The following is a 15,145-nucleotide window of genomic DNA, read 5'->3' on the forward strand; positions in this document are numbered from 1 at the left end:
TTCATCTATCAAATTAGCTTTTCTTTCTCGATCAGGTGTAGATTTTTTCCACTTTCATCTGCTTATGGTAATAATTGACACCAAGTACTTTAAATCTTCCCAGCAAGTGGTACCTATCAATAATCTTTCTACTTTAAAAGCATGCTGTTCTGTTTCCCCATCAATTTCAAGATAGCTCAACAGACATTATTTACATTATATACTTCCCTCCCCTTTATGAGGCATTGAGCCCCAAGGGGCAGGACTGTTTAAGATCTAACCTGTGGCAGTTGGTACACATTCCTCTGAGAGCAGAAATCTCCACCACCCTTATCATCATTGAAAGGATGGCCACACTGCATCCTAAGTGTGGCCCAGGAAGTTTGGAACTTGATGGAGAAAGTGTAGCCTCATGTCCACTTATTCCTCAGCCAGACACTCCATTAAATCTCAGCATTCTGGTAGAGTTTTTTTCTTTGAAAATATATAAAAATAATAAGTTCAACACACACACTCATTCCTCTAGAACAGATAGCAATAAAAGAATGTCATGAGACAACAAAACAAGTTTTGTGGACCTCCTTTTCTCTCACTAGCATGATTGATTAGCTCAAGGCCCTTGGAAGGTGGTGCTGTCTTCTTGGTCACCAGCAGGGGGCGGGCTGCTCCCAAGCAGAAGGCTGCAACTGGACCTCTGCTTGACTTTGCAACTGGCCAGGCTACACTGGAGGGTTTCAGTAATTGTTTGACAAGTGGGTATTAACCGGGCTTTCGATTTTGATGAGGAAAGTGAAATTTACCTGAAAAGATTCGTGCTGAACTAAGCCAACCATTTTTTCAGTGACTAATGACAATCTGATCCTTTTTGGAAAATAGATTTAAGTTGACTTTTAGGATTCAAATATACTTGACAATTACTGGCCAACCAGGGGTCACAAATAATCCCCTAAAGCAGGGAGGATAACGCATACACGTTCTCTCAGGCTGTTCCAGCTTATGTGTACATTAACAGAGCCTCCCAGGCATGAATTTGGTGTTTGCAACCTCGTGAGGACACCTGCTTTGCCTGGGCATTTTTAATGGAGACTTAAGACCAGTCCAGGTGGCCTGGGCATCCAGGCAAGTTTCCCATAGTGTCCATCTGCCCCTCTCTGTCAGCCAGAGATGCTGGTGATGATGACAAAGTACCAAAGCTTGTGATGTGACCTGCAGCTCGTATCCAGGATGCGTGTGCCCCAGGTCACGATGACCCTTGTGAGAGAGAAACACACTCATCACACATCTGCAGGTGAGCAGAGACAGACCACAGCTTCTGTGCAAGGACACGTGCAGTGAGCAGAGAAGGAATCTGGGCCCTGCAGCTCCTATCCAGGATGCGTGTGCCCCAGGTCACGATGACCCTTGTGAGGGAGAAACACACTCATCACACGTCTGCAGGTGAGCAGAGACAGACCACAGCTTCTGTGCAAGGACACGTGCAGTGAGCAGAGAAGGATTCTGGGCCCAAAACCCCGGCCACTTCCGATGACATCTCCAGTTCACTGGAAACTGATCGCCACTTAAAGCAAGGACAATCTCCCCTCTTGGCCGGTGGATTACCTATGGGCCAGCACTTGGCCTCCTAAAGGCCATTTGACTCTCTTCCACTCTCTTTCTCCCTTTCTGACTCTTTCCCATTTTCACATATAAACTACAGATACATATCAGAGAAAATTGCTCTTTTTCAGCCATAAAATATGTCAGTAGAGAGACTTCTCCCATTCCACCCTCCCCTGTGCGCGCACACACACACACACACACACGCGCGCGCGCGTGCGCACGCACACGTACATACACACTTCCTTCCTAAGGACCTTCCTAAGGATGCTACCTCAGACCTTCTGAATCCAAATTTCCAAGGTGTGAGCACAAGAATCTGCAGCATTTAAAAGTCCCTTGGATGACCTTACCAGCAAGCATCTGGCCACTACTTGAGATCATTCCAGAAGGGTTGGAACATTAGCACTAAAACCACTCGTAAAGGATGCAAAGCCAAGGATGCTTGTCTCAGGAACTGATGGTCAAAGATCTAAGCCAGGCCCCAGGCACAAGCCGAACCCGTCAGGCAGGCCAGCAGCAGTGAGAGTCCCTCACTCCCACGGGTGAAGGTCAGAAGCCACAAAAAGTACTGGGACGTGGGGAAGTCGGGGGCAGGGACTCCTGAGAAGCTTCTGGGTGACTCTGCTTTGCCACAAAGGAAGATGGCCCAGGGGTTAGCATCAGTGACAGTCGGGATGATAGGACAAAAAGGGCTGGGCTTTGCAGCTGGAGCCCCATGTGTCCTTACTGGGTCATTTCAGCAGCTCAGGCAGAAGTAGGAGTCCCCAGGTGGCAGTGACAGCAAGCAGAGTCGGGGGTCAGGGCCAGGAGGGTGGTCGTCACTCCGGGGCACCAGGAGGTAGGAGAGAGCCAGAGGCAACGGCCAGGAAGGGCTCTCCCCACAGTCACCAAGGACCTCAGCTGCCTCGGCTCCCACGCCGTCGTCCCTTCACAGCATGCGAAATGACACATTTCTCTGGTCAGAATGATGGCTGATGTTGTGCCTCACCTCGGGCCCAGAGCAATGGAGTTCTCCAAACATCCTTAGGAACCTCTGAAACCATAGCCCAAAATAACCTTTTTCTCCTCTAAGTTGCTCTTGCCGGTTATATTGGTCACAGTAGCACAAAGCTGGCTCAGACAGCCTGGTTGCAGGAGCAGAGGGGCTGGAAGGGTGCAACCTGGGACCTGGATTCAGATCCTGCTGCTTGTGGGCCAGTGACCACATTGGGGCTGGGCTTTCTTCCCCTGAGCCAGGTGACGCCAGGCCCTGCCTTTGGGATGCTGCGCTTACTCAACCAAGTGATCTGATAAAACCACGGCCACACAGCACCCTCCTAAGGTCACAGACACGCTGCTACTGCTGGTCCTCCAGCCCTTCCCTCCTGGGCGCAGGATCAGGGCCACTCTAGACTAAGAACGCCACCCACTGGACAGACAGCCAGGGACAGGTCATTAATCCTGCAAGGACCTGCAACTCAACTCTGCCACAACCAGAGGCACTTTGCACACACAGGCAGGACCCCGCTCCAGACCAGAGGCCATGTGTGCCACTGTGGTTGGTGGGACACCTGCAGGCACTTCCGACACTTAATTTTATGACTTCTATTACTTTCTATAATTCCATACTATCATTTATTTCCTTCTTTTAGGCTTTTATGTTTCATTTTTGCCTTTTCCACTTATTCTATTTTTGTTGCTTAGAAAGAAAAATCTTTCTCTTTCACCAGTGAACCTAGAAATTTAAACATATTAATGTGGAAAAGTCTACTATATGATCTCTCACAGGTTATTCTTCTCCGCCTTGATTTCTAACCAACAAATTAAGTCTCATTTTTACATAACTAGTATTGACTCTGACTCTCTCTTTGCTGAGAGCTGTTCCTTGAAGCCCACGTCTTCCCTCTGAACCTTTCCTATCTTTCTTTTAGAGGGTAGCACTCTTTATCTTGTGGCTGAAAGTCTTCATACTTGAAGATCAACTTTACTTCTCTAGAGTCCTGGGAGTAGGAGTGTGCTTCCAGGACTCTGAAGGTCATGTCCGCTAACACCTTTGGCTAGGAAGTCAGCTGTCAGAATAACTGTGACTTCTGTGCAGATGATCTGTGTTCTTTGCCACTGTCCCTGTAAATGCCATTTGTCCCTCCTGTTCTTTGTCATCTCCTTCTAGAGCTCTAGAGAAGTTGGGGTTTCTCACCTTGGATGCCCTTTCCCCATCCTCCAGGTCCTGGCTCTCTGGCCTGCGGGATTTCTGTGGGATTTCTTCACCCCATCTTTCAGATCACAGTCCCCTCTCCTTGCATCTCATTTCTGTGGAACTCATGAGCTCGTTTCTAACTGCATTAGTTTTTCTAGTAACAGGGGAACGGGGCTAGTTTTCTCCTGTTGTGAGTTTCCTACTTTGGGACCTTCCAGCTTCCTGGAGATTCATATTGTGTACTTTCTCCCAGGTTCAGCTTTCTAAGGTACATTTCCCCCACAGTGGCTCTATTTGGTTCCGTTGGTTCTGGATCGTGTACAAGTCACTCTCTGAGCAGAGCCTGGCTTGAGCCCAGGCAGCTGGTTCCAACCGGCTCGCCTTCTAGCCTGTGTCCACAACTCCAGACACCTTCTTCTCTGTCATCTCCTTGCTCTCGTTGCTGTCTCGGTGACAACAGTTGGAGTTCCCCATTTCCCAGGTGCAAGAAGTAAGGAAAACAAGATGTAGAATGAAGTTTTCAAGGAAGGACTGTGGAGTCCCACAGACTCTCCAACTGACTGGTAGTGAGCCATTTATTCGATTCGTCTGACCTCAAAGTGAAATGAAGACTGGTGTACTCGTTTCACCCGTGGCAGAGTGTCTGCTGAGATGCACATGTGAGCACTGGTCACCACGCCTGGTGCTAGTCCCCAGGGAGGTGCCATTCCTCACAGTGATGAGAGGACAGCGGGAGGGCTGTGCACTGTAGTCCTGTTATCAGCTTGTCGCCTCGTGCCAAGAACATGTGTCTGGCGTGTGTCCAGAGGTGGCCAGCCCCGGTCAGGCCAGGGGATGTCCCAGCTTCTGGGACCTTTAGGCACCCCTGTCTTTAAAGGGTTTTTGCACACTGGAATTTCAAGAAGCTGAGACCCCGATGCCGGTCAGAGACCGAGTTTGACTTCCTCTGTCTACCCACCAGGCCTACAGGGTGGATGAGAGAGCCGCAGAGCACGCGCGCTGGGAAGAGGCCTCCAAGGAAACCATCAAGAGGACCACCAAGCCGTGCCCTCACTGTGGGGTGCCCGTGGAAAAGAATGGTGAGTGTGCGCTGGCGGGGAAGGATGTCCTGTGCCCTTGCTGCACGGCTGCGCCCTCGGGGCTCTGGGAGGCGCGCGCCCCTCGTCCCTGCCCCGTCCATCCTGGAGGTGGCGCCTTCCATTGAGAGCCCTGGCAGCAGCGCCCTGGAGCCCCTTCTAGACGCGCCGCTTCTGCCAGTGGCCGCCCCCAGCGCGAGCCCAGGCGAACACCAAGCCCAGGCGCGGCTTCCCCACGGCCGCTCTGAGCGGCGGCTGCGCCCTGGTGGGTAGCTGGCACACCCGGGGGCACTCGGTCCCCCTGCCCCAGCTGTCGCTCAGCAAGCACATGCCACCCAGCTCAGCGGCAGGAGCGGCGCAGCGCCGGCCAGGTTCCCACCACGAGCAGCAGAGTCCTGCAGAACTCAGCCCCAGCCTGGACCATTCCCCGTGGGCAGGACGCGTGGGACGGGGAGGACCTGCGGGTCCGGCCCACCTCCCCTAGGCTGCCCGCGGGCACTGGGAACGCAAGGGAAACAAGGGGCGAGGCCTTCACAGGAGGGGAGGTGGTGGCTATTGAGGGACAGGGCCAGCACTCAGAGGCGCAGGGATTTTTTAAACGAATTCAATGCTGAGGCCATTTTGCTAGGATTAAAGAACTTTTGTGTACATTTTGTTGTTGTTTTGTTTTTAATATAATCCTCAAAGTTGGCAAATTCCAGACTTTTCTGGAAACCACTTGGCAATACACATATGTAAAGAAATTAGAGTATCTCTGTTCTTTGACCCAATAACCCTAGTTCTGGAAATCTATACTAAAAATACATATGCACAGGTACACATACATACCACATACATGCATGCAGGTACCACATATCCATGTGTATAAGCATGTGGGATGTGTGTATGTGTATGTATATATGAGTGTGTATTTGTGTTATGTGTATATGTGCAAGATATTGTACATGTGTGTTTGTGGTGTATGCGAATATGTGTATGCATGTGTATGTGTTTGCAGTGTCTGTATATGGTATATTTTATGTGGGGTGTGTGTCTGTGTGCTGTGCATGTGTATGATGTATGTGGTATGCATGTATATGCTTATGGTCTGCAGTGCAGGTATGTGCATGTGTATGTGTTGTGTGAACCTGTGTTGTGTGGGTTGTATGTGTGCATATGTATATGCATATATGTCCATGTATGTGGTGTATCTATAAATGTGTATATGGTGTGGGTGGGTGTATGTATGAACGTGTATTCGTGATATGTATATGTACATGGGGTATGTGGTGGTATGTGTGCATGTATGTGTGTGTGTATTTGTGTATATGGTATATGATGTGTGTGTGATGTGTATGTGGTGTGTTTATGTTTGTATATGCATTGTGTATATTTTTGGGGTATGTGTATGTATGTGGTATATATATGCATGTATCTTATATGTGTATGCATGTCATGCAAACACATGAATATGTGTATGAGTATGCATGTATGTACGCTGTTGTGCATGTATATATGTGATGTGTCTTTGTGATGTGTTTGCATGTCTACTGTGTGTATATAGATCAGTAGTGTATATATTATGTGTTTGCAAGCATGTATATATGTATGTGGTATGCATGTGATGTGTTCATGGTATTATAAATGTGATGTGTGTGTATAGATGTGGGAATGTATATCTGTATGTGTTTTATGTGCATATATATTGTGTTTATGTAATGTATATGCATGTGGTATGTGCTTTTGGTGTATCAATACATTATGTAAGCTTGGGATATATGTGCTGTGTGTATATATGTGTGAACATGGGGGCACATTCACATACACCACATGTAGAAACACACCTTACTGATATATGCATTTATGTACATGCACATACCACATACACATACACATAGTACATATACATACACACATGCACAGACACCACATATACACCACATGCATACACACATATTTATACACATACACCACAGACATACAAATGTACACACAACACATATATGCCACACATGCACATACACCACATACATACTCAACTATACATACACACATGCACCTACATACATACCACATACATACACAGTATATGTACCACAAAACATACACACCACAAACACATACACCCTTACTCAACACACACCCATATGTACAAACACCACATACATGCATATGTACACTACATGCATCCATGCATGCATACACCACTCATATACAAATAGACATATATATCCATATTATGTATGCACATACACATCAGCACACACACTACATGCATACCCATATGCACATATATACCAAAAGCACAGTCATACACAGCCACATACACACATGCATATGTACACATATCACATATATGAACACTCCTGTCACATCACACACATACACACATGCCACATATATGTACTCATCCCCAAACATACACAGCACACAATGCACAGAACATGTATATAGAAATACAAATGCCACAAATCTACATAGACCACACACACACTGCACATACATATACCCACATACAACACATAGGCATGTTCATACACTTGTATACACTCGTGTCACATACATAGACACATGTGTCCACGTGCCACATGTATGTCACATGCACACGTACACATATACATGCTTATACATACCACATGCATACGCACATGCTCATATACCACATCCAAACACATATTGCATACATACACTGAACACATAGGCATACATCCATACACCACACATGCACAAACATACACATATACATGATTATACATACATATACATGCCCATACACACACCACATGCATACACACATGCATATATATACCACATATAGACATGCATACCACATGCATACATACTCCACAAAACACACACATACATGCATATACATGCCCATGTATCCATACATATGCCCAAACACACACCGCATACATACACATATGTACACATATACCACATTAAGCACACCAGATACATAGCAAAAATACACATCCACATGCATGTATGCATGCAATGCCATACATGCACATTTATGCACATGCACTCATGCATAGCACACACATCACACATAACATGCACATACTACACCTGCAAACACACAGGCATGCCACATACACATATGCCAGACACATGCAAAACATATACCACCAACATAGACATTCACAAGACATGCATTAAAACACATGCCACACATATGCACATACATGCACAGTGCATACACACATGCTGCAGATACATGCACATGCACACCACATACATGCACATACGCGTGTGCACACACCACCTGAAAATACACTACACATAAAAAAAAACATAAACAGAGGCACCCATATAACACGTACATAGACACATTTACATACCACATATCCATACACACATGCGTGCCCATGTTAGGCAAAAACTGCTAATTGCAGTATCATTTATGTTAGGAAAAACCCAGAGTCCTCTAACTGTGGCCTCAGAATGAGAAAGCTTGGTTTGCCATTGCCCCTCCCTGCTGTACCACAGGGGCGGAGAACACAGACTCTGGGTTCCCAGGGGCCTTTTGGGGTCTGGGTCTGCTGTGTACTGTGTGGCCTTCTGGGCCTCATTGTCCTCGTCTGTGTCGTGGGTTTATACTAGAACTTGCCTGAGGGAGGGGTGCTTTAACTTCTTAGCGAGAGCCCCGTTGCTCTAGTGTTAATCACTGCAGTGAAGCCAAGGGTGAAGCTTCGTTGCCGAGGTCTCCTCTAGGTCTGCCCACATTCAGCAGAATCTTAGGAAGCAGCTCTCCTTCGGTGACACTGACAGGAGAGCCGTTTCCATGTAAATGTAGACAGAGTGACATTTACACTCTGGGCACCTGCTCCTGGGACACCCTGTAGGCCCCAGAAATGTCCTTGCTTACTCTGTCTCTCCAGACGGGACTCTGGCTCCGTTCTCTGACCAGCGATTGCCTGTTGGTACATTTGCTTTCAAGTGGCTCCGGAGCTTCAGTTCACTCATTAGAACCCAGAGGAGGAGCCGCTGGCCAGAGCAGGGACAGCACCTGCAGGGGGCTGGGGACAGTCAGTGGACAGGACTCACTAGGAGGAGGCTGTGGTCCCTTCATACCAATATCTCAAATCTGTGTGCACCTGTCAGCAGCTCCCAGCTGGTATTTATGACCATGTGTCACCTGCCAACAGGGGCTGTTCTGAGAAGTGTCTTCAGACCACTTTGTCATTGTGTGAACACCCTGAGCGCACCTTCTCAAACCTAGACAGTGTAGGTCAGCCGCAGGAGGCCTTGGCTGCTTTATAGTAAGCAGGAAAGCGCTACTAATGCCAACCCCTCCTCCACTTCCTGCCCTGCTCTGTGTGCCGTTGTGATTCTGTTTCTATGGTAAAATGTGATTTGTTACGCTAGGATTCTGGTGCATTAACATTTTGATGTAATAGGAAAACATTCTTATTGTCATTTAGAATTACTTTAATTCACTGAGTTTTAATATATCGCTCAATATTCTATTTGATATTTTGGAGAAACCAAGTGGTTTTAAAGCACCACACTATTTTATTGGATTATTTACATCATAAGGGACAATCATTAAATATGTGTTGAAATGGCACTCTCCAAAATGGGAAGTATTAAGATAAAAATGTCATCAATAAGTTATCTGATTATTTTTTTCTAAGGTAAATTCTATTTATTTTTATATGCAATTTTTATGATCTTTGAAACAAACTAAAAGAAGCAGAAAGTAGAGGATTTAAATGTATCCAAGTTATCCTAGGGTAAATGCCTGTGTCTACATATTCATACATATTTTCAATTAGTGGAAGTTCTCAAACTAGTTTTCTAGGAAAAATGAGACAATACTGAAGCAATTACGTGGCCATTAGTGGGCGAACAGAGACACTTACAAAATAATTGGTAAATTGAAGAACGGAGTGCTCAATGCCTCGCAGAAACACTGCGCGGCTCCCTTGTCCAGGAAATCAGTGCGCAGCCGTGGTCTCTGTGCAAGGCTGCACGCACACGGCCCGTTCCATCTGAGGCAGAGCTGGTTTCTGCTCCCCAGAGCCAACAGAGACCGCGTTTAACACCTGGGGGAGCCAGGCATCCCAGAGTAGGACCCAGAGAAGAGGCAGAGGAGGCAGGCCCCGCTCCAAAACCAACCGGAACCTCACGGACCTCGGTTAATCCCAAGCAGCAATGGTGAAAAGCACTTCACCTTGAGCAAAGTCTACAACCAAGTTATCCTCTGAGTTTTTGGGCAGTAAATGAGTCATCAGACCCCTCGCTAGCTCCTTTGTGTCCTTCTCGTCCTGAATTAAATTTAGAATGGCATTAAGGGACGTATTCCCTGTTAGAAGCAGTATACTGTTCCAATTCCTGTTTTATGAATTTTGACAAGCTAAGTGTCTCCAAAGAAATGACAGAAGTAATCATAACATGTTATCATATGTTAAATTATTAAGTGCATTTAATGTATTTAAAACATTGAATTCAATATATATTTAAATTCATTTAAATGAGGAATTGACTGTGAAACACAAAGCACTTGTCTCTAAATCCCCTTTCAGGAAGAGCAGAGAAGCTCAGATTTACACATAAAATTTGCCGTGGGTGGAGGGGTGCCCTTTTCTTTGCCTCCTCAAGAGCATCCCAGCTACGGGGTAAAAACGGGAGTTCATAATCCGTTTGAATCAAATGTATGACATATGATATGTCAAGAGCTTTGTAATGTTTTGAACAACCAATAAAAAAAAGAAAAAGAAACAAAAGTGCGTCCCAACGTCAGAGCGCCCTCCCTGAGAAGGGACCCCGAGACTGGCCTGTGGCCTGGGGTGTGTCCTCCAGGCTGCTGCAGACCCACCATGGCTTGTCCTTTGTCGCCCGCAGGAGGATGCATGCACATGAAGTGTCCGCAGCCCCAGTGCCGGCTCGAGTGGTGTTGGAACTGCGGCTGCGAGTGGAACCGCACCTGCATGGGCGACCACTGGTTCGACGTGTAGCGGGCGCCGTGGGCACTGGGCCCTGGCCACGCCCTCCTCTCGGAAGCACCAGCGCCCTGCCTTCATCGTCTAGTTCACGTTTCTCTAAACACATCTCACACACATACACACACTCACACACACACACACACTCACACACACACACTCACACACACACACTCACACACACACACACACACACACACACACACTCACACACGAGAACACAGGCTTCAAGGTCTCTCCACAATCACAAAAGCAAAATGATAGAGAAAGCTGCTGGATCTCTTTTACTACATCCATGAAAAACAGCAGAGCCAATCCCAACACCAGCAAGAGGTATTTCCAGGCCTTAGAACTACGCCCAGAGTAAACTGCAGCCCGTCTGTTCTGAACAGATCCTTCTTGCGTGGATTCAAGTCAGGCTGGCTCGCACAGGGAGCCAGTCTCCAGATTCGTTTCCTGCATTGTACTTTCAACCAACACGGTGGAGGAGCCCCTGGCAAGGTGGGGACAGCTCCTGGGGACTGTCGCCTGAGGGGCCTCTGCAAGGTGGACTGAGGGACTCTCAGAACTGAGTTCCTGGCTTTCAGAGCAACATTTAACATTTAACTTTTCAGAGAGCAGGCAGTCCTCAAAAAACCCCAGGCAGTAGTAAAAGATATGTGTTTATCCCTAAGAATTCTATCTTTATAAATTGTGCTGATGAAATATCAACTATGCACAAATCAGCTTGTCAACTAAGTGAGAAATTATGAAAGCCAATTTGAATGTTGAATGTTTAAATCACAGGGAAGAAAGCAACACTTAATGTGCTTTCATTCCATTTAATTATTTGCTACTTTAGAAAGAAATCGCTTATCTGAAAATATTACAAAATCTATCGTTTGATTTTTAAGTATTCATTTTGCAGCTTGGAAATTAGCTTGTGCATTTGGCATTACTGTAAATTTAATGAATAAAGGGCTATAAAGGAGACATTTTCAAAAACCATTTCACAGTGATATTGAATGCTAACAAAAGTGCAGGTTATTAAGTAGAATCTTTAAAGAAAGAGCCTTTCCAAGGCGTCCAGATGAAAGCATTTCTGACCCTCTTCATGAGAAGGGTGCAGGCCCCATGCGTCCCCACTCTCCCTCCACTGCTGCCCCAGGGAGCCATGCATGGGCGGCCGGCTCCCGCAAGGAGAGTTCTTTGCGTAGGACAATAAACTCACTTATTCCTCAGGTTACCTGCATCAAATTTGAGTGTTGGTCAGATTTTCAACTTTTCTCTTTTGGAGGCAAATGCCACACATCAAAAAAAAATTTTTTTCTCTAGATACTGTGAGACACATTTCCTACGGCAAAAATGGAGGTGAGAAAACACAAGAGCTGCCTGTCGACAGCTCCTCGGGAAGACCATGAATGTACCTGAGGGCAAAGGAGTGCTGGCACAGGGAGGCCCTTCTGGGTTTGGGGAGCTGGAAATTCTAAACTGGTCACCAGTCCTCTCCTCCTAGGTGGCTCTCTGTGGTCCTTCCGAGGTCACGACCCGAGGAGCTTCTTTCATGCTCCAGGGAGCATTCTGCCCTCCACCCCTCGCGGGTACTGTGCCGGGACAAGACAGGGCAATGACGTCCATGTGCACAGCTGCTCCAGCATGTTCAAGCCACAGGGAGGTCCGTGGCCGTGCTGAGCCCCGACCACAATCAGGACACATGTCACTGACAATCCCAGCCAATTGCAGCTCCTTGCGCCAACTCAGGGTGACACCCCAGATGGCATCGCCTGTCCTGTGGCACATGGGGCACTTTGTATCAGTCTTAGCTTTTTCTTTGTGATGCTCTCATTATTGCTTCTTCCAAATCCACGTAGTGTGTTGGGTTTGCCACCGCGAGTTGCAGGTACCGTAGCAGCCCCTGGAGCTGTTCAGCTGTCAAGCATGGTCTCCTTTGTGGTTATTTTTTTTTCCAGAATAGAATAGTGATTCTTAAAATAACTTAAAGGAAAAATAGGCACTGAGTATGAACATGAATCACAATATTATTTGAACACGAATACTGTAATAAAATATAGCACAAGAATGGAAGTAAGATCTTTGCAAAAAAAATCTTTATTTTTCTCTGAAATGTGTTAAGAAATATCTGACAGGTATGTCTACAAGTGTGCTTAATTGTCAATAAAAGTATCCTAAGAGCTCTTGGGTCTGTCTTTGAGGGTATGTTTTGCACAGCTGGGGAGGTAAGGGAGGAAGTACAGATTGTGTGTGTGGGGGTTTTTTTTGTTGTTGTTGTTGTTTTTGGTACCAGGGATTGAACCCAGGGGCACTTAAGCATTGAGCCAAATACCCAGACTTTTTATTTATTTATTCATTCTAATTAGGCATGTATGACAGCAGAATGCATTTTGATTCATTATACACAATTGTAGCACTTTTCATTTCTCTGGTTGTACAGGAGGTAGCATCACACTAGATGTGCAGTCACACATCACCTAGGGCAATGATGTCCCTCTTATCCCACCATTTTTTATATTTTATTTAGAGGCAGGGTCTTGCTGAGTTGCTTAGGGTCTCGCTACATCGCTGAGGTTAGCTTTGAATTTGTGATCCTCCTGCCTTAGCCTCCCAAGCTGCTGGGATTACAGGTGTGCACCACCGCGCCTGGCATTAGGCAGCATTTTTGAGGGTTACTATTGAGCATAAAATCTTCACTCAGTACTTTTCCCTGTTAAGTTTCTTTGCATTATTTTTTTATAATAAAATAATTGTTACTTATTAATGCACATTTCAGAAGCTAAAAAAGGTGAAAAGGAGAATAAAAACCATCTAGAAATAATTATTTTGCTTCTTATTTGCACTGAGGAATGCATGGTATCAATGGGCTCCTAAAATGCGCATTTGGGGGGCTTCATCATGGCCTGCACTGTATGCTAATTAATGAGTTTCTTTTAAATTTTCAAACCCAATATAACCATTCACAAGTAATGCAGTTATTAAACAGTATAGATGTGGAAACGATTGTGTGACATGCACAAACGTTTACTGGGGCTGAGGGTTTGGCCCAGTGGAGAGTATTGGCCTAGCCTGTGCAAGGCCCTTGGTTGGATCCCCAGCGTTGGGAAAAAGGAGGAAAAGAACGGAAACGTTTACAATAGAATGTTGAATGGAAAGCAGTATCAAAATTGCATGTTCACTATAATTGCAATTATGCAAAAATAAATAAATTCCAAGAAGTAAACAACTGGAGGACTGCTGTGGTCAAACTGTGTCGCCCCAAAGTCATAGGGTGAAACGCTGCCCAAGGTGACAGTGTAGGAAGGGGCCTTGGGGGATGAAGTCATGGGGATGGAGCCCTCCCGAATGGAAATAGTGGCTGAGAGATCCCTCACCCTTCACCATGTGGGACCAGGTGAGAAGACACCACCTGTGAAACAGGAAATGGACCCTTGCCAGACTGGGAGCCTGCCAGCACCTTGATGTTGGACTTCCAGCTTCCAGAACCAAGAAATAACCTTCTGCTGTGTGAAAGAAGCCCAGTTTGTGGAATTTTGTTACAGCAGCCTCATGCACTAAGACGGGGGATGCATTTCAATAGAGTCTGCTCTGTTGATGAAACTCTACATCAGCTTGACTCATCTCTGCTCTTCAGGGTTTGGGGCAGAGGAATGTTACCAGGTGACTCTGGCAAGGATGGAGTATGAGGGATGAGTTGAAGTGACTTTCTAGCAGATGCCCTGTTCTTCCAGCCCTGGCATGAACATGGCACTTCTGATTCAGCCTGTAGAGAGGCCGAGATAGGAATATAGGATACAGAGGAAAAGACCGCTGGGTCTCAGGGGAGAAGCAGCTGGGAGCGTGACTGGGAACGTGAACATGTGCTCCTTACCTTCCTCAGTAAACCTCTGCCTCATGCTCTGGAGTGTGCTGCGATTCTTCTCCATCACACACATCAGGGACCCCATGGTCCCCAGTAGAGTCCCCTCTCAAGGCCTCCTTGAACACTCCTCCAGTGACAAGGCCACCACCTTCCTGCTTTGCCCAGGCCTGAGAGGGTTCCCCGCACGAGGGATGGGGGACTTCCAGTTTTAAAACCACAAAAGCCAGAATCAGTGGCTGTTCCTGTTGCCTGTGATTCCGGTTACTCAGGAGGCTGAGGCAGGAGGATGGAGGCCAGCCTTGGCAACTTAGCAAGACCCCCCTCAAAATAAAGAATAACAAGGGCTGGTGCAGCAGAGTGCATCTGCGTTCAGTCCCCAGCAATGGGGGGCTGTGGGAGAGAGAAAGAAAGAGAAAGGGAGGAAGGGAAGGGAAGGGAAGGAAGGAAGGGAGGGAGGGAGGGAGGGAGGGAAGGGAAGGGAAAGGAAGAGAGAGAAGGAAGGAAGGGAAGGGAGGGAAGGGAGGAGGAAGGAAGG

General features: G+C 46.7%; 1 protein-coding gene across 2 annotated transcripts in view; it reads left to right on the forward strand.

The window, feature by feature from the left end:
- Positions 1–12,928, forward strand: part of Prkn (parkin RBR E3 ubiquitin protein ligase) — a 1,217,693-nt gene extending 1,204,765 nt beyond the window's left edge. For both annotated transcript variants that reach the window (XM_078018778.1, XM_078018779.1), the window contains 2 exons: positions 4,716–4,833; positions 10,660–12,928. In XM_078018778.1, the coding sequence (XP_077874904.1) occupies positions 4,716–4,833; positions 10,660–10,772 (231 nt within the window). In that variant the 3' untranslated portion in view covers positions 10,773–12,928. The remainder of the gene's footprint in view (positions 1–4,715; positions 4,834–10,659) is intronic.
- The last annotated feature ends 2,217 nt before the right edge of the window (positions 12,929–15,145 follow it).

Source organism: Ictidomys tridecemlineatus, chromosome 8 (assembly GCF_052094955.1).
Source record: "Ictidomys tridecemlineatus isolate mIctTri1 chromosome 8, mIctTri1.hap1, whole genome shotgun sequence".
Lineage (NCBI taxonomy): Eukaryota > Metazoa > Chordata > Mammalia > Rodentia > Sciuridae > Ictidomys > Ictidomys tridecemlineatus.